General features: G+C 41.9%; 1 protein-coding gene and 1 long non-coding RNA gene across 3 annotated transcripts in view; one reads left to right on the plus strand and one right to left on the minus strand.

Moving 5' to 3' along the window:
* LOC103395801 (uncharacterized) overlaps positions 1–17,978 on the minus strand; it is an 82,461-nt gene extending 64,483 nt beyond the window's left edge. The window contains exons 1-2 of the long non-coding RNA XR_523288.3: positions 17,856–17,978; positions 4,383–4,467 (exon numbers count right to left, since the gene is read on the minus strand). This is a non-coding gene — a long non-coding RNA (uncharacterized LOC103395801). The remainder of the gene's footprint in view (positions 1–4,382; positions 4,468–17,855) is intronic.
* LOC103395802 (BMP/retinoic acid-inducible neural-specific protein 3) lies at positions 6,321–24,743 on the plus strand. Of its 2 annotated transcripts, XM_008333600.3 has the most exons (7): positions 6,321–7,310; positions 13,676–13,878; positions 15,186–15,410; positions 17,167–17,271; positions 17,882–18,118; positions 20,626–20,848; positions 23,440–24,743. In XM_008333600.3, exons 1-7 carry the CDS (start codon positions 7,024–7,026, stop codon positions 24,572–24,574), a joined length of 2,415 nt encoding a protein of 804 aa, XP_008331822.1. In that variant the 5' UTR covers positions 6,321–7,023; the 3' UTR covers positions 24,575–24,743. The 2 variants fall into 2 exon arrangements, 1 of the variants encoding a protein (XP_008331822.1); XR_003053117.1 differs by lacking the exons at positions 6,321–7,310; positions 13,676–13,878; positions 15,186–15,410; positions 17,167–17,271; positions 17,882–18,118 and adding an exon at positions 19,338–19,467 and having other exon boundaries at positions 23,440–23,663.

A 24,743-nucleotide genomic window follows, 5' to 3' on the forward strand; every position in this document is an offset into this window, starting at 1 on the left:
AAAGAAAAGGAGAAAAAAGGAACAGGGAAGCAAACAATATGCATAAACTAAAGAGTCTAAAATAAAGGCTTCAAAAAAAGCAATGGAAAGAAAAAGGCTTTATGTAATATATGTCAGTATATGTACTGTATCTATGAAAATCGGACTTTATTTAGCGCTGAACGGATTTAAAAAAAAAGAGTAAATAACTACTTTGAAGACATTAACTTACATTACAGACGGAAATACTGCATATGCCCAAAGTATAGCATTAGAGGTTATGACGACTACCAGCGCCTCATTCATGTGGAGCAGACTGACGAGTGGAGCACTTAACTGGGGGGGGGAAGGGGAGAGGGGTTGGTGTAGTAATATTCATAAGCGCAAATGGCCTGCAGTGCATTGATTAACACTGCAATGGTGAGGCCATTTGTTGAATAGAGAAGTCCTTCCATCGGCCGCCGCTACTTTGGTTTGGTGAGCACTTCTCTGTGCGCAGATGTTGTGTCCTGTTGTGTGACAGGCTTTCAGTATTCTAGGTCAGCTCTGCCATGCTCCAGTGTGACTCAGGAATAAAGTGGCATGCACAGGGAGGGGAAAGGCAAAAATAGAGGTAAGGCCACCAGGAGCCGAGGCTCTGACAAAGCCTCAGACATGTGTGTCGCCTGACCTGAATACCCAAAAGCTCCTGGTCGTCCAAGGTAGACCCCACACAAGTCATGTTGAAGTACCCCCGTTGCTCTCATATCTACGGCATCTTTGCTATTTTTTTTTTTTTTTTCCATTGAAAACAACTGCTGAGATGATGAAATTTGTTTTGCTCTCAATCTAAAACGCTGAACTTAAAGCTGTGCGGGGATGTTAATAAAAAACAAGGCCGTTTTTTTTTTTTTCTTCAATAAATGTCAGTAACGAAAGGATGTTCAACGTCTTTACTAACCACTAATGTTGTCGAGTTTCTTTCCCCCTTTTTTTTTAACTCTGGCTGCTGTATTGTTTCCTGGGATTTTTTTTTCTTCTTCTTCTTCTATTTCCTTTTAAATTACTCACTCTACGGTGAGTTTTGGATCAATAAATGTCTTCATTAGAAGGTTACAAGGAATTACCGAAGCGTGGACCTTATCATCGTCGTCATCATCATCATCATCATCACCATCACCCATCACAATTATCACCACCAACCATTACTTCCCGCAAGTTTGTTTTCCCTTCCGGAAAGCAGTGACGGCAGCTCAACGTGACCGTGATTACGCTCTGCAGTGAACTGCCAGCAACAAATCAGTTTATTTCCCACAATAAAAGGTGCAGAAGAAATAATTACTCTGTGAAAATGTGTTTGTCTGCAGCTCCCGTATCGTCTGTTATCATCCGCAACACAAAGCCAAACGCAGGAACCATTTGGGGAGATACTTGATCTGTTGCGCGAAATTGCTAATTTTTCCTCTTCATTTTAACGGAAACAATTGCAATTTTCCCTCACAGACGTACAGACTTATGCAACGCCTTTTTATTTATTTTTTTTTTCGTTATTTTCGTCTTTCTGTTGCTTCGCTTAGTTAGGTTCCCAGAACAGCGAATCAACAGATTTTTTTCAAATTTTTTTTTTTTTAACATTATTGCCATTCAGTCATGTAAAATTTCTTTTTTTTTTAACATTATTGCCATTTCCAATGCAACCTTTCCCATTTATACAGATTTGCGAGCAGCAAAGGAAACACACACACACGCGCGGTGGATCCCCAGGGACTAGGAATGATGTGTATGTTGGAGCCACAGTGAACAAGGCTGCTCACTGGGGAACTATTTTTACTTTATTTCCTGAAGGTTTATTAAGCCTGAACTGCAATTTTTAATTCAATGTTCTGTATACGCTCCTATAGATTACAATGAGGACTTTTTTTTTTTTTTAACTTGCCTGCAACTCAATAAGCCTTTGATCCTGTAAACGAATAATAAAAGAAACCGCCTTTATGGTAGCAAGAAAAGTCACGTCCTCTTGCCCCGGCTTTTGAGGAGGAATTTTTTAAAAAAATACGGAGAAAAGACGAGGGAAAGAATATTTCAAATCGGAAGCGCTTCACGGTGTCAGAACAGTCCAAACTAAGTATCAGTCACCACAGAGAAGTTGTCTGTGTGAGTAGAAGGATGGGGAGAGGCTTATAACACAAAGAACACCATCCCCGCAGTGATATTATCGGCCCGGTAATTAGCATAATTATTTATTATCTGTAAGAATCGTTATCTTTTTTTTCCTCCGATAATGGTAACCTGATAACGCAATGCCTGGATTTCGTCAAATGACGTGTGCCCTAAAAATTGTTTTAGGGATAAAGGGCTGTATATGTATATGAAAGTCACTAGATGGCAGCATTGCAGCTCATTCAGGGGTTTGACTGCAGAACGCTGATGCCAGCAACTCATACAGTGGTTTGTACAGATAAGTAAATAAATAACCAGGCCTTTATCGGTATCGCTTGATATCGGAATCGTAAAATTGTTTGGGCATAATATTGGCCATCCCTAGATTTGAGAATACTACAGTGCATCCGGAAGGATATAAGAAAGTATGACAAAATTAATAGATTTTTCAAAATGTCCACGAAGCAAATGGAAAGTGCTAGAGATTAACTGCAGCGTCAGAAGATGAAAGTCAAATTTAGTGCAAAGTTCCTATTAAAATTCTGGAAATTTAAGTACAGGGTACTACATGCCAGCCAAGCGTCTACTCCGGAGAAGCGTTGGAGATACGCCAAAGTTATGAATGTGCTGGAATATTTCAGGGGAATTGTCCCAAACATGCAGAACAAATACATCAAATGACTGCAGCTTGTAATAAATAATAATTAAAAAAACCAAACAATCGTGACAATCTGAGGGAATACATCTTGTCCAAATAAAGACAATCGTGACAATTTGAGGGAATACATCTTGTCCAAATAAAGCAATCGTGACAATCTGAGGGTACACATCTTCCAGTGAAATGATTTAGTACAAGGACTTCATGAGTTTTTTTTTTGTGTATTATAGTAGACTATAAACTGAGACTATTTTGAATATTTTGTAGGTTTGGTTCGTGCCAAACAGAGACCGGGATCGAACCCCCCGACGTTCCACGGGAAGGCAACTAAACCCACTGACACTCTACACAGCTACTGTACTTCCAATCGTGAGACAACGCGCTGTTGTCATTCCTGTCTCGTGATCACTTTGTCACGGTGCATAGCGAGGCAACAGGGATATTTATGTCGCGGGCACAAGGATGTCTCAGTCATGTCAGGACCTTTCACATCATCATCATCATCTCCCTCTGAACAGGTCTTCCCGACTCTGTCTCTCCTTTGCTCTGGTCTCTTTGAAATTCCACAGATGGGCGGAATGATCGAGGGCGAGAATGATCAAAATGGGCTGCTGTCATCCTGAAGCTCAGCAGGCAGTTGAGCAGCGAAGGAGAGGGGGAGGAGGTGAGAATGAGAATGAGTCAAACGAGAGATGACAGGGAATTTAAATTGAGAGGAGAAGGAGAAGAAGAAGAAGAAGAAGAAGTAGCAAGGAAACTGACGAGAAGGAGAAGAAACAAAGAAAAGCTGACTGCTGGTTAAGATAGCGTGGGGAGAATTTTTTCCAGAGTTTTCAGATGAAGAAAAAGAAGCAGCGAGGACGGAGATGGAAAACCAAAGGAATGTGGAGGGGAAGCAGGGGGAGAGTATGGAACTTTTCAATTACAGCACACGGTGAAAACAAAGACTCATCCAGACTGCAGCCCGGAGGGAACATTATATTTAACCTCATTCTTTTACCCAGTACTTCCTTCATGCAAATTACGACTCGCAGTCCTTCATCTGCCGCTTAGCAAACACGGGCTTCTTATCGCGACAGATGTCCCGAATTCCAGGGGAGAAAGGAAACCTGGCTTCGCTAACGTTGTCGACACCACTGACGCCGACTCCAGCTATTGAGCCTTTGAAGATGTGACCCTGCCATCACTGAACCGGCCATTTATTTGAGCTTATGTGCTCTGGCTATACTGCAGCTAGAGCCAAAAATAGGGAACCCATATGGATCGCCGCGGCGACGACAACAGAAACTCTTAGACCATTTAGACCAGGGGCGTCGAACTCAATTTGCGTCACGGGCCGCGTAATAACTAATTAGACGTCAAGTGGGCCGGACCAGTACAATCATTACCCTAATTAACTAGGTTATGATTGCAAGTATATTAAATATGTATTATTATTTATATTTCATAAATATAACTGTTTCAAACATTTCCGAGCGGGCCGGATTAAACAACCCAGCGGGCCGGGTTTTGGCCCCCATGCCGTATGTTTGACAGCCCTGATTTAGACTTTGAGACGTTTGTCACTCAGATAACATGATAATGTATGACAGGAAATCAGACTCACCCAGGATTTGCAGGTGCTACGGCCCAAACATCAGGCAACAGTTCCCTTGGAATGTTCAACTGTATTTTCCCCCACGGCTCGCATCCTAGAAGTGACAGAAGAGAAGAGTTTAATTAGAGATTTGTTTGCTGCACCTGTCAACCTCTATACACACAGGCTGCAGCCACATCAGCAGGCTGCGGTGACTCATACATGGTATTTGTTGGTAAAAGTGACTCAGGTCTGATTTTTTTTTTTCTTTTTGTCACTCTGGCCATGAAAATTAAAACAATGTTTTTTTTGCAGGGAAGAAAGAGTATTGTTTTATTGCTGGAGTTTATTTGTTCTTGTATAATAAGTTTCAAGAACATTTCAGATGGGAAATTTTGCTGGCCTGTATTTAAACTAAGCAATTTGTAGTTTTTACTTTTTTTTAGAGGATACTTCTTTCTTTCTGGACTTTAAGTCACATCAGAGAAGAAAACATATAAAAGTCACACCAGTGCCCTCTAGCGGCTGTCAGTGTGAAAATAACGAACATGTAAATTTTCAGTGGTACAGGAGTAGCAGATACTGGGATACAAGCCTAGAGTGCCCTCTAGTGGCTGTCAGTGTGAAAATCATAAATATGCGAAATTATATATTTCAATATATAAATCGCATCTGAGTGTAAGTCGCAAACTGGGCCGAAGAATGAAAAAAGTGCGACGTATAGTTTGTTGCATGTGCGACGTATAGTTTGTTGCATGTTTTCTTACTTTACTTAACGTTACGTACAACGAGTACCATTTTTGTCGAGACTCTTTTAACCAACTCTGCGTGTTCATTTGATTGGCTAAAACACGAATAAGGTGCTACACGGTGTTTTTAATTATAACGCACTACTGCTAAGCTCACTAAAGCTCCGCTCACTTTCTGTGCCGTTAAAGCCCAGCAGGTGAAAGGGTTCATGGTTCAGTACTACAGTACTACTAAGATTATTATTAATGTGTACACAAATGAAAAAAAAAACGGTTCGTTTTGTAAAACATAGTCGTGAAACAACTTTTTTTTTTAAGTTGAGCATCCACAAATAAATGAAGCTTATTTAGGCTAACTGGCAGATTTTCTTTGACAACGTTTTTTTTCATTTCAAAAAAAAGAACTGCAGGAGCACAGTACAAGTACACTGAGTGGGGCAGCATTAATTGCCTGCTTATATGTTTCTGACTGGTAAGCAAAACAAAATATATTTTCATTTCTTTCTGTGGAAAGTGTTACGTTACATTACAAACCAAAGAGATTCGTACCGGAGAAGAGGGAAAGGAAGAGAATTTTTTGTTTTCTTCTTAACAGTAAACAAGTACTACTCTATCCTCTCCCCTCAAGTCAGATACTGCCTCCTCTGCAATTTTCTCCCTGGAGCTGCGATCGAAGAGTCTTTATGAATGTTAATCAAACGCATCTGTATTGAATCACACAATGAACGCCGTTCTACAAACACATGTCACACGTGGACAGATCTACATCTCTGGAGTCGGCATCAAGAGGTTTTAATCGAGAGGATGGACTCCACACCTGCTCTCCCATCACTGACAAAGCGGCTCCTAAATACTTGAGTGCGGGTCAATCTCCCATTAGAGGTGACACGGCAGGTACAGTCAAACCGTAGGGAGGTGGAGGGGTACGTTAGTGAACTTTAATTCCATCAGCCAAGAAACCTTGTTCTGGGATAATGGCCCGTGATTTGTGCACACAGGAAAATGCTAGCAGAAAACATTATGGAAATACACTGGCTGGATAATCAGCCTATTACCAAACTCTGCCTTTAACACCTTAAATGTGCTTTTTTTTTTTTTTTTCCTGGGGAGAGTGGGTGATAATGAGGATGAATTATTTGGAGGTAATGGTTAATGATCAACAGTGGAAAGCCCCCCTCCCCCCTCCCCATCCTCACCAGGAGGCACTCGCTCGACCTCGGCTTTCTCACTTGGAGAGAAAAGAAGTGTGTGTGTTGCAGCAGGCGCTCATTCACCCAGCTGCTCACTCACTCAGCACACAGACAGACAGACAGAGAGGAGGTGGCGTTCGGACGGTCACCGCGTACGCCAATTCATGGGAAGTACGGAGGAATGACACGGGCGATGAAGGAGTCTACATGTTTGCATCCAAAGGGTACGGGATTATTCTGAGGGTTTGCGGGCAGCTTCGTCAGAGTAAAGTCAACTCATCTGTCGTTCGTCGTTGTTGCTGCCGCCGCTGCTGCTGCTGCTGCTGCTGCAACTTCTCACTGCGTGCAGAGCTTTCGGATGCTGCCGGATGGGTGATGCCTGAGCACTGATCCAAAAACAAAGTTAACGAGTGCGCATAAGAAATGGCGTCCATTTGGAGTGAGGTGGTTTGATCGTATCACGTGAAGAGACTGATTCGTCTTAAGAGCGCGCCTCTGGTATGGTCAAGTGTGTTCCCTTTGCGCACTTTTTACGCATTGCACTGGCGACAATTGCGCATTCTTAAGTCGCTTACGCTATTTCAGCGTCCCAAGTCGGTGCGCCACGCTACTTTGACAGCCAAAATATCTATTCAGCATGTAAGTGCCCTCCTCCTCCTCTTCCTCTTCATCCTCATCCTCATCCTCCTTCTCGTGCCAGTTGGGGGAGAATGTGGAGTCTCTGGATGCAGCATGAGCTGTCAGAGGATCCGTCATAAGCGGCTGTCTCTGCTATGGGAGGGGGTAGCATTCACCCTCTGGCTGTGCTGCTGCTGCCGGACCTCCGGGGTCGAAGCTGCCGCCGCCCCTGGAGCCGCAGCCACAGCTTCCTCCACCACCAGCGCCGGACAAAGCGACGACGTTGCGGGGACCCTGAGCTGGCTCCTGTCGGACAAAGGGCCCTTCCATCAGTCATTTGAGTTCACGGAGGCGTCAGAGAGATACCAGCAGGGTTACACCACCAGATACAAGATCTACAGGTGAGACGCACGCCACTCTGTTCACCTGAGACCCCCCCCCCCCCCGGTGGTCACTTTGGTGGGTTACACCTATCCCACTAAGGCAAACTTCATGGGTGTAAACTTGAGACAAATTGCTGGAAATAATTCGATTAAAGATGGTAGGGGTGCTGATCTTTTGGAATCTTCCTCTGTAGAAAACCTTGTCTGGGGTTTACAGTTCCCGTGGAAACTCCAAGCTAGGGAAAAGATTGAGAAAATGTTGTGTGACGTAATGGGTTTAAAGTTGTCGTAAGAGCAAAAATGCGAAACATCTGAACTGGAAATGGCGTTGGCATTTTCTAGACCGAGTTCCCAACTACCGGTCCAGGGACTGGGGGCGGTCCGTAGGTCCTCAGGTACCGGGCCGCAGTGGGACAGTGAAGTCTAAAAAAAATGGTTTTAAGAAAATTTAATGATCCTTCAACGATGGCATGGTATGACCGGCCGACCTGGTACAAAAAAGGTTAGGGACCGCTGCGATGGAATACCTTTTAAGATGGAGTTGAAATGGAGATTTATGTTCAGTTGTGATGCTTTTTTTTTCAAAATCAAATATATATATAAGTGTATATAAGAAATCAAATTAAAAAATATACATTTTTCGAAAGGATGGGCGGTACTATGAGAGAGGGAGGAGAGAGAAGGAGAGAGGATGCCTTCCAACCACAGGTTGCCTTCCAACAGTATAAATAATAATGATTGTAGTAATAACAACACACTCTCACCGTCCACCTCTTCGGGTTGTTTGGTGTCAGTAATAAAGTGGCCACATGACCTGCTGCCGCTGCGGGGCTTGACACGGTGTGCACTCAGGGATGGATTCCCGCAGACCTTGGTTGTCAAGAACGATGATTAGAGCGGCTGTTGCCTCTCCATCATCCGCAAACACGCGTATCATCATTCTCCTCTGACCTCTGCCATCAATGTTGTATTTTTTTGTCCCCACCTACTGTTCACTGAATATTACATTCTTCAAATAGTGTTTGTTTTTTAAAAAAATAAACTCAGGAACACCAACAGCAACACAACATCATCATCCTGGTCTAAGTTTTACTGGTAGAGACTTATATTAGCGTTTGGATCGACGGCCCAGTCCTCGCCCCCGGGGGGGGGGGGTTTGCAGGTGTATCGTTTAATCCAAATATACCACTGAATAATTTCACTGATGAGCACTCAAAGCTCAGGAACTAATCAGAAAAAGCAGATGCCGGGGAGTAAGGAATGAAAACCTCAGGATTGGCCTCACAGGTATCACACCTGCACCACATTAGTCACAAGCTGTTGAGCAAATCTGAAATAACCACTGCAGCGAAGCCGAACTCACTCGCAGTGTGTACTATGTTTGAACGCTGACGTGTCATCTGAGCAGTCCTGAGACATTACTCAGTGATTTAACAGGCAAGGAGTGGCACGTAAAAAAAAAAATAAAAAATTCCGTCTTTTTAACATGGCGCCCGAGAGGACGGCGAAGAAAAAATGGATAAAATTACATAAATGCAAAAACAAAAAAAAAAATGTTTGGATTTGCTGAAGGGCTTATTAAAATAAATGAGCGGCTAAGTCATTCATGCACATTAAAGGAGCAATAATAATGACAACAAAAAAAAAGAAGAAGCAATAATCATGACTCTTGTTTGCTAACAGCAAAACAAAACTCTAACTGGCAGCGCTGTTTAATTTCGCTGAGTGCAAACGGGGTAATTGAGGGTTCATTTGGTTCCAAGAGCGCTCCCTGGTGGAGCATTTGGGTACCCAATTAAGACAATTGGTTTCAATCTGGGCTTGACGGACGAGAACCTAAGGTACACAGACATCATTTCAAAGTCAGTTAAAAAAAACACAAAATCATTTGTCTCCCATTTTCTACCTTTTTCTACCAACAGCTTCTGTAGCAACCAGCGCTGCCCTCCTTCAAAAAAAAGCATTTGATTGGAGCCGGCCTGTACAGCCCATCTATGTGACTTTCTGATCTATAATTTTGTAACACATAATACATTTGCTGTGGAGTGAACGACTAAATCCACCGAATCGCGCTTCAATTACTCTTAGAGAAAGAAACATTTACTGTGTGTTTTAGGGACAAAGGTTTTTAATGGATGTCCCTGAAAGCCAGGGTTTTCAGAGCCAGACCCTGCTGTCCAGCTGGAGCCAAACCTGGAGCCAAAACTGCATTTCTGGATGGTTTTAAAAATAAGACGTGTACAGAGAGACCCATCTTTTATAGTTATTACACAGTCTGTAGGTCAAATATTTAGATAGGGGCCTTATTACCACCAAAATGTCCCCAAAACTAGAGCAGTGGTTTTCAAAGTGAGGGTCACAGCCCACCGGGGGTCACCAGAGGGGGGGAAAATTGCAGGGATGACAAGAAGAAAAAAAAAAATTATATATTTTTTAATCGAACCGAACAACGCGTAAACCGCCCTAATTGTTGGATTTCCGATGGCACGTGAACACGCTCCTCAAGCTATCGTGTAGCTAGCTAACGAGCGCAAAATGGACAGGTTCGTGGGGTTAATAATTTTCGAATGCTAAACAACTGTTCAATCATGATCAAAAGAGTGAATAAAAGTAAGTAATATTTTGTTGCGTTGTCCGTGGGTTGGCCCGAGGTAGTCGCTAGCCTGAAGCTAATTCTGTTTGGGATTTCCTGGACTAGCATACATCCATGTGGTTTTCCACGCTCACGTATCAGTTCCCACACTCCGTAGCTCTACTTAACCGCTGTCGTATCAGTCAGAAATAATCCTCATAAGGCTCTTTATTTTCACGCAGCGTTTCATCACTGAAGTGACAGCCCGCAGTTTTTCACTCAAACAAACAGGTCTCAGTTCAGATATAGCTGGAGATACACTGCACCGTCTGAGACGTCTGTGCCGTCCCTGCAGTCGTCTGTGGTTTATCGATGCCACCGGCCTGTAGCATTACGTTTCTGTCTGTGTTGGGTCTTGCCGAGGATAAACAATCTGTTGTTTGGTGCCAAAGATCTTTTTAGAGGGCGGTGTTTATCTCCTGAGTGACTCCTCCATTACTCCGGTAGCTTCTGTCAGTGTCCATATAGTGACCCTCCTCCCGATCTGGCATTTTGTGTATCGCTTTGAAATGATAATGAACTTCTTTCGTAACTCTCCGTCTTGTCGTAACTGACAGCTGAGACTCGGCTATACAGCTGGGTGTCCGTAGGCGGGGTTGGCCACGTTCCGATTCGAAACTTTGCTAGTTTCACTGCCAGTGTGTTCCTGGGCAGGAGCATTTTTGGCAAGTTGCTTCCTGGCAGCCGGTGGAAAGATATAAAGGATATATGATAGAGAAGTGCTCAAATAGATGCACTTTAAGAGCGTGATTGAGTGGCTGTGGGGAAATAAGTGAAATGTTTTAAGTAATTAGCAAAACTAGCTTGATGATATACAATTGGTATATACCGTAGGTACGCACCATAGTCATTTTTCTTCCATCCAAGTACTGTAGCTTTAACCATATATGCATTTAATTTGCAACGTCAATAATAATATGTGTAGTAAAGTTTGGCTGATTTTAAGACGCTAAATTTCACAATTTGTCTGGCTACACGTAGGTTTAAGAGGTCTATTGTTTTCACGGAGCTGTTAAACAGCCTGCAGTCTCAAATTGCCGTTCTGCCCTTTTGACCTCTATAATCGCTGTACTACCGCCATGAACTTCACGCGGCTATAACTCATTCAGCGCGCGCGCGCCTGTGTGTGCGAGCCGTCTGTTCGTCTTTAACAGCCGTTCAGGTTTCCTTCTCACCAACCGTATGCTGTTGCTTTTACACTACCAGTGTAAACCTGCGCGTGCGACCGCTCTATCAAAAGACCGGAGTGAACGTCTGGCAGAATTCTGATAACATAGCTGTGAGCCAAGCCCCGGGGCTGTATTCCTAGTGCCATCAGTCCACCGGGGAAGGACACAGAGGCTGTCCCCTAGTTACAATGATTGGCTGTAATGACACACTCTTCACCGGGTTCCGTTCCCCAATTATTTCCTTGTCGATCGTTTCTCTCCTGGCAGTTATTTGATTGCCTCCCAGAAGTCGAGTTATGCACACAGAGGGCAGCAGGCGGTACTGTAGGAGAAGTACATATCAGCTGATATATGGAACAATGAAAACGGAGAGAGAGAGAGGGAGGCTTTCAACTCGGAACAACGGGTGAGAGTGCTGTCTGAAGGGCACACGCACAAAAGAGATTTGGTCTGAGGATGTGGAATTTTATTTGCGCTTTGTGCTTTTGTACTGCAATATGTTCTCTTCGTCTCACTTAATAGGTCTTAAAAGTTGACAAAATCAGTCGAATATAAATATGAACCTCGCCTATATGTACATATATACACATATATGCAGTGGACCCCCGAGATACGGGTTCTACAACAGCGATCGTGTCTCGATTCACTCGTATCTAGATCGACATTTATCCCCATTAAAAATAACTTAAAAAGAGAGAGAATTTCCGAGTTAAATCATCTTTTAAAACTCACCCAATTATAAATCACAGTGATTGTCAACTGGCAAAAAAAGTTGTGGGCCTAATCCCACCCCCCGGGATCGTCCAATCGAACGAAACGAAGAGCTTTTCCACTGTACATGGCTACAGGTGTGGCCCGAGGCTAGTCCATATTCCTTTGAATGTGATCTCTGTAACACCATGTCGTAATACCGTCAGAACCAGCATCGTACAAAAGACTCAAAAATGATATAAACAGTGATTGGTGCTAGTGCTAGCACTATACCTGTATATTGCTTAGCATTTTATATAAAGACGTGTATGATTAGTCGTAGATTTAAAAGAAAAAGGACGGCTTGGTTATGAATGGTACATTCAAATCTAAAAAGCTGAAATAACTAGGTTTAATAGACAAATCAATATTACACAGTAGCCTTGGCCTTGTCTCCAGCGTATGCACAGTTTAACTGCAGTATAAAGATGTTTATCCCCTTTGAGTACACACATATATATATATATATTTATATATATATTTATATATAAAAACCCTGCCTCAAACAAAACTGAAGTAGAGATATGAAAAGATTTGAAAGAAAAGATAATCTCACCGAAAAAGTCAATAATAATAAAAATAAATAATAACCAAAGATGTTTCTATTTATGGATGAAAACACTGACTGATAGAATTCAATAAAATTGCACCGAGTCCGAGACCTAATTCTCGAGGGGTAGCGCAGCAACTTCAGCTGAGTAAGAAAAACAGCGCCTCTTCTTCCATGAAGTGTTTTTTTTTTTGATATGCAAAAAACCATACAGTCCAAACTGCACTCACTGGAAAAAAAAAAGTTTTTCAAAAGATATGACCTTCAAAAATATCTAGAGACTGGCTGGAAGGCTGTCATTAAAGTATGAAGGAGCAAACAAAGAGAAGTGAATTCCACCCAGGTGCTAGAATTCATTTTTATAAATAACATTAGAGCCATCGTAGGTGGAACATTATGACTGATGTCATTAATTTGACATTGTGCCAAAGGGACTCGATCCATTACTGGACGCTGCCTTGATTACAGTAAGAGTCAGCACCGGGGTTGCGGTTTTGGAAAATTATTGATAATTGAAAGTAAAAGACTGATTGTCGCCGAGCAACAGCCATTTTGTCGTATATAGCATAACGCAAAGAGCTAGCAAAGAGCAGAGAGTCCCGGATTCGATTCCCAGAAAAACTACTTGGCCTTGATAACGCCTCCCGTGGCAGCCGTTAGCCTGTGAGTCGCAACCGGGTACTAAATGGCGCCCTCCTGTGGCAGCCTGTGTCAATTACAACAAAAAAGACAAAAAATGTTCCCATTGTGGAACAAATATGGGATTATTAATATTATTAGTAGTAATATTTAGATGTTCCCATTATGGAACGAATATGGGATTATTAATATTATTTGTAGTAATATTTACTATGCTACTTGCAATCTCTGACTGTTGAAAATATTACTATTCTACTCTACAATATCTGACTGTTGAAAAGGTTAACATTTAAAAAAGCTAATATCTATAAAAGTAGAATTGTGAGTGTGTGTGTGAATGTGGATTTTTTTTCTAGTGCATTAACACAAAGAGGCGAAGGTCAGGCTAATTAAGGAGATAGTTCAGTTAATGAAAGGGGGAGTAGCAGCCTCCAATGTTTTGATACGGTGAATTTTCATTCGTTCTTGAATCCGTTTTCAAAATCTCACATCTCGCACAACCTCATCGATCTGAAACCCACACTCATCTTGTACCGCCTTGGTAGTTATAACTGCAAAATATTCATCAGAACACGTTATGTCAACGTCTGTGTGTGCGCGCGCGATCGGTAACAAAACGTTGTGTGTTTGTGTCCAACGCCAGGGAGTTTGGTCGATGGAAGGTCAACAGCCTGGCACTGGAGAAGGCGGACAGCTTCGGTGGCAGCGGCGTTCTGGCTCCACCCCTCGACCCTGACTTTGTTCACACCATCCGCCAGCTGGGGAGGCGTCCAGCTCTCCAGGCCATTACGGAGAATCTCATCAAGAAATACGGCACACACCTCCTCCTATCTGCCACTCTGGGAGGTACAGCAAATATTTCGTTAACCTAAAATATGGTTTCGATTTGCAAAGAATCAGCTGTACATGTATTTTAATATGTATATATTTTGGAACAAAAAGCAGCTAAGAACTGAAAAAAAAACAGCTTGTACCAGTTGTTGCAAGTTTGGAATTGATGCTGTTATTTCCTTTGACAGACGCAACCAACACGCAACATAGACACATGTAATTATGATGCAACATCTCTCTCTCTCTCAGTTCTCCTGCTCTGCCTCTTAGACTTTCAGATTATGGGTGACAAAACAAAAGGGAAGCTGGTTAAACTTTCCGAATCCACTGGTTTCTCCTGTTTCCAGCACTTATCAGTAACATCTTCGGCTGCGTCTCAATCCGACTGCGGCTATATTTGAAGACAATTGCATCACGTTGCTATAATAATTCTGTCCCATTTCAAAGGCTCCCCTTGAAAAAAGCTTCTTTTTTTTCCCCCTTTCCCCCGGCAACAGTGGCAATCGTGGGGCAATCTGGTGAAATGACAGAGCAACCTTCTGCACAATGCATTTAGTTCCTGTAGTTGAAAAACCATGTCCATAAATATGGCTTTTGTCAAATTCAATGTGTAATAAAAACAAGATAGATGCTCAAAATGATGCTCTAACTTTCATGGAAGAATATAGAATAAAGAATATATCCTTTGGAGCCCTCACTGGGCAAAAAAGGTACTGCAGCCATCCTCAAAATACAGTTGGATTAAAATGGGAAAAGTCAATATCAAATGTCAACTCTAACAGCCCGTCCGTCGCATTATCTTGGTGTTTTAAGACTATGTGTTATCTAACTATATTACGATAAATATTACGATAAATATTACGATAAAAAAAAATTCAGTTTGTGCTTACAAAAATTTATTTTGAATTTTTTAAGAATTAATAATGAAAAAAATTTAGTTTGTACTTAAAAAAATGTATTTTGAATTTTTTAAGAATTAATAATTGGCCCAAAATGTGGACACATTTTTTTATGTAATAAAAAACTTCTCAGATTTAACATGAGAGATTTTCAAGTGTATGAAGGTTTTCTTTTTTGGCAAAAGTAATTAAATAGATGGAAAAAGTATTATTAACCACTGTTTGAACATATATCTGCGGGGAGTCTCAACAGACGGAAACCCAATTGGTTCATTTCTTTCATCCAATCAGCCAAACACGGAGTTGCTCCTAATTGCCATTAACACTTCTGTGATTTCATATCAGATCTGCAATCACACTAATAACACTGCTGCTGCGTCTCCGTCTAACAACGCTCCCCTTTTCCCCGTGCCTTATCACCAGGGGAGGAGTCTCTGACCATATTCGTAGACAAAAGAAGACTCAGCCAGGAGTCTTCGACGCTCTCCGGAGCTGAGGGCAGTCAAGGCAGTGACAGGAGTTCCAACAATACAGGAGCAGCCACTCTGGAAGCCCTTCACCAACTGGCCGCCTCCTACTTCACAGACAGAGAAAGCACACTACGCCGGCTGCACCACCTGCAGATCGCGTCCACCGCCATACGGGTACGTGGTCATCAAAGGGTTGTAAACCTTTGAAAGATTAATAACCTCCAGCAGCTAAACAGGGGGATGGATGGATGAAGAAAAAATTAGCGTTTTAAATTTAAACATATGAGGTAAAATTTTCCAGCATGGAATATAAATTTGAATCAGGGGGTTCCACTCCATTCCAAATTTGCGTTTGAACTCATACGTACTGTACCCATGAAAACATCAGAAGTCTGACTTACCTGTGCGAAATAATTCCATTTTTTACAATCAGTTTGAACTCATACGTACTGTACAGGAGTAGCTATGTAGCTTTCATAACCATGAAAACATCAGAAGTCTGACTTACGCCTGGGAGCCACAGTGAAGGGCATAAAGTTCTCAAAAAAAAAAAAACAACACAACAAAAAGTAAGCAAATGCAGCACAAATACAACGTATGGCGTACAATCGCGAATGTAAACAAAGACGTCTTCCAGATTCCAGATTTTCTTTTTCTACTTCCTAAATCATACACACTACAAATGGTCATTGGTCCTCAGAAAGTGTTGAGCCGCGGCCCAATCTGGCTTTTAGAGGCAGAGCCAATGATGGAGGCTTTATTTGAAAATATTTTCCTTTTTCAGTAAATGTGTAAATATTGAAATAACGCAACCGTTAACCGCGGTAAACCTTTATCGATAACGCTCCGCTTGAAAGCTAAATTTGATCGTAACTTGCACGATCCGACACATTAAGGCCTCGTGAAGGAATCTCACTGAGACAGATTGCATTAGGAGTAAACGCTAATTCCAGGGGAAACGCGAACGATACACGCGTGTTTCATGCGCGGTCTGAAACGGAGAATACGTGGATCCATCTGTTTCTCTTTTCTTCTAATTTTTACAAGACAGGAAATTATCACAGGATACCATTTGCAGGAGGCAACAAAAACAAACAGTCATTTGATTTGTCAGAAATGTCTCTCCTAAAAGCCCATTAATGGATAACTAGGAAATTTCAGAGCAGAAAAAAAAAACCATCCCAGCCTTTATCTCCCCTGGCTTTAAGGGAAAGAAGAATGAAGAAGAAGAAGAGCGCCGCAGCAGTCGAGCGTTCTGTTGCACAACTCACAAATCATCCATTTTACCACCTGAAGTGCCTATTAGAGTGTGTGCATTCATCAGCCAAAGGGGCCAATTGTGGATTGTAGATTTTGGACTCAGTTATGAAGACAAGTCAACTACTACCTTATCCCCACTCTGAAAACGTGCTTCTACGTCCATACATCATATCGATCGATGGGTGATATTATTCCACTCATTTGCAGGGAGACTTGCTTTTATTCATATGTCACTTTACAGCGGACATTTTGTGTGGGATGTGAAGTAGCACACTGTGCCACAGTTGTTCACTAACACCACACATTATGTTGGGTTTTACTTAGAAAGCCATAGACTCTGAACGTATTTTATGCAAATGTCCTGTGATAAGTGATTATTTCCTGTCTTGACATCGAGATTGATTCGTTTTAAGAATTGAAAGCTGATGTGTGGGGTTTTTTTTATTCACGATTGACATGGAACTTTTCATTTTTATAAAAACTCAACAGGGAATTAGCTAAGTTGAGTCATTTCTTATAGTTGAGCCTCTATTGAAAATCATTCACAGTGGGAAATGTCTTTGGCACACATCAAGCAGAGCTGCAGTACATCACCACTTATGTGTGTCTGACAAATGGTGAACAATAGTCAGATAAGAGACTGCTTTGTTCCATTTTTTTTTCCACACGTGCAGGTGTCAGAACCAGAACTGGACCACTAGGATGCAGTAACTATGACAATCTGGACACGGTCAGCTCCGTACTGGTGCACAGTCCAGAAAACAAAGTTCAACTACAAGGTAAATTACCTCCATAATCTACATTTGTCCTTATCACCTCTTCTTGTGTATAGAACACTGCTGTTACTGTAAAGACCCAGTGAAAAAACAACATGTTTTGGTTGACATAATATACATACATTTGTCCAAAGTAGCGGACAACAGTACAACATTGTTTTCCAGTGTGAAATATTAAGCAAAAAAGCATGTACGAGAGTAATTTGGTAAAATATAATAACATATAAATAAATATCACATGTAGGTTTTCCATTGTTTTTGCATTAACTTTAGCTTTTCCTCTGAACCTTTTGGGATTCTTTCCATTTTGATTCTTTAGAGCATATGTGTCAAACTCAAGACTGGTATTCTTTTTTGGACCACATGGTTTTAATTCCATAGATAATTTTTTTTTTTGCCTTTTTACCCTCCTCGACAAGAACAGATTAATTTGTGATTTACCTTGAGCTAACCGTATACAGTGTGTGTGTTAATCAAAGTAAAAGTCCAAGACTCCAAGCTTATTTAGTCAATAAAGAAAATAAACTTCCCTCCAAAAGCAACAGGTGAACAGTGGTAGAGTTGACAAGAATTTACTGGGGACTGACCTGATCTTGTTTTTCATGGTGCACAGGGCTGCAGGTCATCCTGCCCAGATATTTACAAAGCCGCTTCATTCAGGCAGCTCTGGGCTACATCGGCTGCAAATCCGAGGGCCGGTTTGTTTGCCAGAACGGCGACTGCTGGTGTAAGTGCAGCACATCCTTTCCTCAGTGCAACTGTCCTCACTTTGATCTGGACACTCTGCAGAACAACCTCCTGCGCATCAGAGACTCCTGGAGGCTGAGCAACCAAGAGTTTGAAGAATCTGGTGAGTGAGACGGGTCACAATTCACAACGACACTTAAAAATGCCACATGTCAACTTGTATTTGATTTCATTTTTTTTTTTAAATATGGAACGTGACATTATATCCAAGACAACTGAACACAAAAACCCTGCTTGTCAATGGTGATTTTTCCAAGCCAAACACCGACAGCTGCTCGCGAGTAAATCACGAGTGCTGTCAGTCATTCTGTCACTTCAAATGATGTTTCTGACTGCACCTAGATGGTCAGGGTCACGGTGGACGGGAACATGAACATCAGACATTTTAATAACATCAATTTGTATGTGCCACAATAAACCGAAGGACCTCAAGGGGAATCAAAAGCAGGGTGAAAGGCCTTAGGTTTTAACACCCATCACTTGGAGTCAGCAGGAGAGACTGACACCACTCATGTTCCTATCTGCAAATGTCAAACGCACTTTGTTACTGTGCAGAGAGCAAAAATAAAATAAAAAATAGGGATAATATTTGTGGCGCTTTGGCCCAGAGGCAATGTCTCTGTCATTGGTGTGGAACTCCAGGGTTCACCTCCTGGGCAAGTTCGAATCCCGGTTAGGGCGGTTGGTACCTTCCAGTGGACTCACCACCCGCAGGAAGGTTTGGTACGGTGCAATGTGATTTGGGTGGCGACTGCCGCCCCCGCAACCCGGTAACGGATAAGCGGATGAAAATGGATGGATGGATGGGATAATATTTATGAGGTAGACACATGTGACAGGCGTCAAATGTCTGGAATTTACATTATTTATTATTATTAATTTTTAATAGAATAACAAGCTTAATTTAGTGTTAATTTAACTATAGGGGGTTTACATAACGTACAGAGCTTCAATTAAAAAGTCATTTTTAAAAGCGTTATTTAAAAGTTGTTGTGTTTTTGTTTTTTAGTTGTTGTTTTTTTTTTTGCATTATCTAACAATTTAATTTACCCCAACAGGTGTAAAAACTATTGTCAGTTTAGTAAATAATAAAAGCAATAAAAGTCAATAAAAGCAATACAATTCTCTACGTACAGCACGTCGGAATTCTGTTACTTCAGCGCTACGAAACATTACCAACGTCACTCACCTACGCTAAAATATAACGTAACGACATAATGTACGAGTTAAAAACATCTCACTTACGCTAGGGAGTCATAACGAAGGGCGAATAGGACAGTCCAACGTATGGTAAATAACTAGAATGTAAATAAAGCCGTTTCCGGTCAGTCTGTCGTTGTCTTTGCTCGTCGTGCGTCTCGTATTGCGCAGCAATTACGCAATTTGCGCACGTCACTCAGAAGGGACCACCTGCGCAATCGTGGTAATTATTAGTTGACACCTAAAGCTCTGGTACGTTAAAATACTTTCTGTTTTTAGTAGTGCATACTCTATTTACCTCTGTCCTTTGAAGCAATATATATATTTATGCATAAGTGCACATTTTAAGAGCTTGAAATGGTAACACGCTGTAGTTTTCGGTTTTAAAGATGGGCTATAACGACCGTGAATGCACTCTTAAAGAGTTTACTTGTCTTTATTGCCAATTATGCAACATTCCGAGCAAACATTTGCATTTAATCTCTAAAAGTGCGCCGGGAGAAGCAGAGAGAATACTGCTGTTTTGTCGGAAAGACAGGAAGTGGTTTTGTCACAGGCTAATGCAGAGTTTAATAAAAATTGCTGTTTTTTTTTTGTTTGTTTGTTTTTTTTTTCTGGCTTGTATTCATGACAATATTCAGTATAATTGCGAGCCTACTGTTTATTGTCAATATAGTGAATTCTTCAGAGTTTTTGTGTGTGTATTTTTGGGTAACTTTTAGGTTAATTGGTCGAAAGACAGTCATTTGAACACCCTTTAGTTACTGTAACAATATTGATGGTGTTTTTAATTAATTTTGTATTTTAAACTGTTCCAGGCTAATGCAGAGTTTAATATTTTAGGTTAATTGGTCGAAAGACAGTCATTTGAACATCCTTTAGTTACTGTAACAATATTGATGGTGTTTTTAATTAATTTTGTATTTTAAACTGTTCCATAATTTTAAGTGAATTTTAAGTAATTTTAAGTAAATTTAAAGTTTGGACACAGCCCTGCTATTGTCTGACTGTTTTTTTAATAATAATAATTTCATAACTATGTGGTTTTCTTCCACCAGAGGAGTACTGTTTTTTTGTTTGTTTTTTTCTGGTTTGTATTCATGGCAATATTCAGTATAATTGCGAGCCTACTGTTTATTGTCAATATAGTGAATTCTTCAGAGTTTTTTTGCGTGTATTTTTGGGTAACTTTTAGGTTAATTGGTTGAAAGACAGTCATTTGAACATCCTTTAGTTACTGTAACAATATTGATGGTGTTTTTAATTAATTTTGTATTTTAAACTGTTCCATAATTTTAAGTGAATTTTAAGTAATTTTAAGTAAATTTAAAGTTTGGACACAGCCCTGCTATTGTCTGACTGTTTTTTTAATAATAATAATTTCATAACTATGTGGTTTTCTTCCACCAGAGGAGTTCCAAAACTTTATCGAGAAACTGCCACGCCATTACGCCGTCAACACATCTGCCGTCGAACAGTTGTGGAGGACAGATGCCAGGCTGCTCCACCGCTACAAGCAATTGGTGTCCAGGAGCGGCCAGCTTTTCACCAAGGCTCGTCGTACCGCTAACAAGCTCTTCAGCCTCAGCAAGAGGTGCAGAAAACAGCCCGAAATAGTCCTGCAAAGGCCAAGGTATCATCGAAAAACAAGAACAAAACGGAGGAGTATTTATACTTCAGCCCGTTAACCCAAGGTGCTCCCAAAAACTTATAATTATGAGAATGATTTATGCGGCAGTCAGTGGGGGAAAAAGGCAGCGAAGTATGACGGTGTTATTAGAAGGCACTTGAGAGCAGAGAGAGATTTGGGGGGAGGTGAAAAGTGCTGACAGGAGGGAATATTCCTCCTCCAAAAGACAAACCAGATCATGTTTGGCCAAACAGACACATCTCACCACGTCTGCAGGTTTAGAATGAATCACGATCGATCCCGAGTTTTCAAGTTCACATCCAGGAATGAAAGCAGCCCCGGACATGACAGTAATACACTTCCCTCAGCTCATATCTATTCCAGTATTTCTTTTTACTGTTATTGCGGGCCGTATCGGCGTAGCAGCTTCCACCTGCCCGCTTTATTTCTGCAGCCTATCAGAGTCCAATGTGGTCATAAGTTGTCTCAGATTTATGCCCCTCTTATGAACACTCCATGTTGATAGCTATTTCTGGCAGGGAAATTAACTAAATGACACAATCCATCAGTGTGCTAGTCAGATGCTAGGCTTTGCCTCCTCAGTCTACAAAGCAATTACATTTCTTTATCGCCCCCTTCCCTCTTGTAAAAAAAATAAATCCAGTAATGGTTTACACTGGCCGGGCTTGCTTTATTCATTTTCCCTTTGCGTGTTTTTTTTTTTATTAGATTTACTTTTCAATTCATATCCTGTATTCCCTGCTTGATAGAAAACAATGAATTCATTTGTTCAAAAAAGAAAAAAAAGAAAAGAAAGAAAGTGTCATTTGTATTGAACATTGAAAGGATAAAGAAGAAAAGGAACATAAGAACAGTCAAAATGTTACTCTTAACTGCAGGGAGGACACGGCAGGGAGTGAGTGGGAGGGCGGAGGGGCATGCGGGGGAGCAAGATGCCTGAGATTCATTTGTAAATTTTGAAAGCTCAAATCATCTGCTAACATCTTTTGGACTGGTCGTCTGGTATCAGCCGTTACTGCGGATCGGTAAATCATTTACCATCATTAAATTTTCAAAATAACTTTATTAACTAAACTTTATTCTGACTCCCACATCATTAAATTTTTCAACATAACTTTATTAACTAAACTTTATTCTGTTCGTATCAGAGTCTTTAAATGAAAAAGTAAAGGGATATGACTGGATTCTTTTTAAATAAAGTAAATTAGTAACTGCGGCCCGGTACCAAATTACCTACGGACCGCCACCGGTCCCCGAACCAGGGGTTGGGTACCCGTCCTAAATAATAAAATCATAATTTACAATCAAAGTATACCATTAGGATTGAGCATTAAAATAGAAGCCTAATTTTGACGGTTTACTGTTAAATTGAAAATTTTTGTTGAAAAAATTCTTATAAAAAATTAAGTTAGTTTTGCTGTTGGCAAGCAACTGAACAAATGTATTTATACACTGCTTTGGCCGACACCAAACTAACCTACAAAATAACAAGAATCAATCTTAAGGAAGTCGTGTGTGTGTGTGTGTTTCTAGCATACCACACAACAGTTGTCAACAGCTGTCCAAAATGTTTTTAAATGTGGAAAAAGCAATAGTCATACCTACCAGTCTGGCACCACGGGCACTTCCTGTTCCTGTAGGTAATGGTCGGGCATGAGCCACTAAAAAGAGTAAGGAAAGCAAACTTTGGAGAAGAATAATGTGAAAATGTGCCAGAGGAGGTATGAAGTATAGGATTTTACCCTCTGCAACTTTTCTCATAACTCATGTATCGGGCATTGATTTAGCTCTGCGCCGTACTGTACCCAGGCAACTGCAAAAGAGAGCGAGAATTCCAGGAGAAAATTAGGGAGGTTGTCTGTATCAGATGTTAAATCTACCATTTCTTGTCGGGCTTTATTGTATTTTTTTCCCCCCACTTTAATGAATCACAATTTACAAAAATTGATCTCAGGTTCTATGAGAGAGGCCATAATCTCCTCAGGATAGTGTTACCCAGCATTACAAATTGAGTTAAAAGATGATTTTTTTTCTTTTCAGCACTCAAGGTCTTTGACTGATGTCTAGTGAAGCTCCCTCTATTGCTATACACATTCGGTGGTTGGTCCAGATTCATCGAGTTTAGGAGTCATTTGAAAGGCGGTCGCAGATGCTAATGAAGCAGAATGTGAATACTGTTCTCACTTCTGTCTCTTTGAATAATCACATTTAATAATAATTATTAAATGTCACATTGTAAACTGGACTAGCTTCCCAGCTTCGCCAATCCTGCCTTACAGAGTGCAGTTTAATACACGAGAGTCAAAGTAAGATCCCCATCGCAGATGGAGGATTAAGCTATTTCAAATACTCATTCGGATCTGACCGTGCTTCTGTAACTGGGTTTGATGCTGGATCAAAAGAATTAAGGCTGAAAAGGAAATCATCTTAGATGAAAACATTCGTTTAATTGGACGGTCACACACTCATGAAAGGAGCCTAAAAATGACAGCCAGGACACAGTGTAGCAATTATAATTACCACATTTTTTCACCACTTGTTCTTTTTTCTTTCTTCTTTTTTTCTTCCATTAGGTCTCTGCACTTCTGGTTGAACTACGCCCTCTCCATTCTATACTGCAGCGAAAACAACCAGGTCGGTGTTTACAGTGAGGTGAGCCGCAGCTGTTTCTGTCCCTTCACTTACCCTTCCTGTCAAGGCGTCATTCCCTGCTCTCTGGGCGACGGCGTTCTCTGTGCCTCCTGCTCCGCCGACAACCGTACGCGCTGCGCCGCCTGTAACCCCGGTTTCGCCCTCACCCAGGGCATCTGCAGGCCTGCGGTTCCTGACCCGACTGACCCCTATCTGGGCATAGAGAGCGACCGAGACCTGCAGGATCTGGAGCTGCGCTACCTCCTCCAACGGTGCGACCCGCGCATCTATCTGCACGCGGTATTCGTGAGCAACGACGTACGCATAAACGCGTGGTTCGACCCGTCCTGGAGGAAAAGGATGTTGCTCACGTTGAAGAGCAATCGGTCGAAGTCCAACCGCGTTCACATTCTTCTCGGACTCTCGCTACAGTTTTGCCTCACGAGGAACAGCACCGTGGAGCCGGCGCTGTCCCTCTTTGTTAATCCCTTCGGAGGCAGCCATTCAGAAAGCTGGACCATGCCTATTGGCCAGCATGGATATCCCGACTGGGAGCGGACCAAGCTGGATGTCCCCATGGACTGCTACAACTGGACACTGACTCTCGGAAACAGATGGAAGAGCTTTTTCGAGACGGTCCACTTTTACCTGAGGAGTCGTTTAAGAGACTCCGGCGGAGCAACGGGTGGCAGCAGGAACGCAACGGCGTACGACGAGCCTCTGGACGACGCCGAGCCGTCCAGCAACGTCGGCTACATGAAAATGAACAGCATGCAGCTGTTCGGATACAGCGTGCACTTTGACCCCGAGGCCATCCAGGACCTGATTCTGCAGATAGACTACCCGTACACTCAGGGATCTCAGGATTCGGCCCTGCTGCAGCTGGTGGAGCTGCGTCACAGGGTAAACCGCCTCTCGCCACCGGGGGCGCCGCCCGTGGATCTGTTTGCCTGTCTGCTCCGTCACAGGCTTAAACTCTCTGGCGCGGATGTGACCAGGATACTCACTGCTCTGCAGGCTTTCGGCGCCAGACAGTCGAGCCGAGCGCAGTACGAGGCTAACAAACTGTGCAGCTAAACGGACGCGTTTTGATGTTTTGTATTTTTCATTTGTCCCGGACGGGTCGTTTTAATCGCTGTCGTACGGATTTACTTGTGCCCAAGTGTGTGTGGTGAACTGGTCCAAGCTCTGTTGTACATATTGCACACTTTCAATTAAATTCGGTGTTTTATAAATTCAGTGGAGT

This window comes from Cynoglossus semilaevis, chromosome 20 (assembly GCF_000523025.1).
Source record: "Cynoglossus semilaevis isolate Cse_v1.0 chromosome 20, Cse_v1.0, whole genome shotgun sequence".
NCBI classification, from domain to species: Eukaryota; Metazoa; Chordata; class Actinopteri; order Pleuronectiformes; family Cynoglossidae; genus Cynoglossus; species Cynoglossus semilaevis.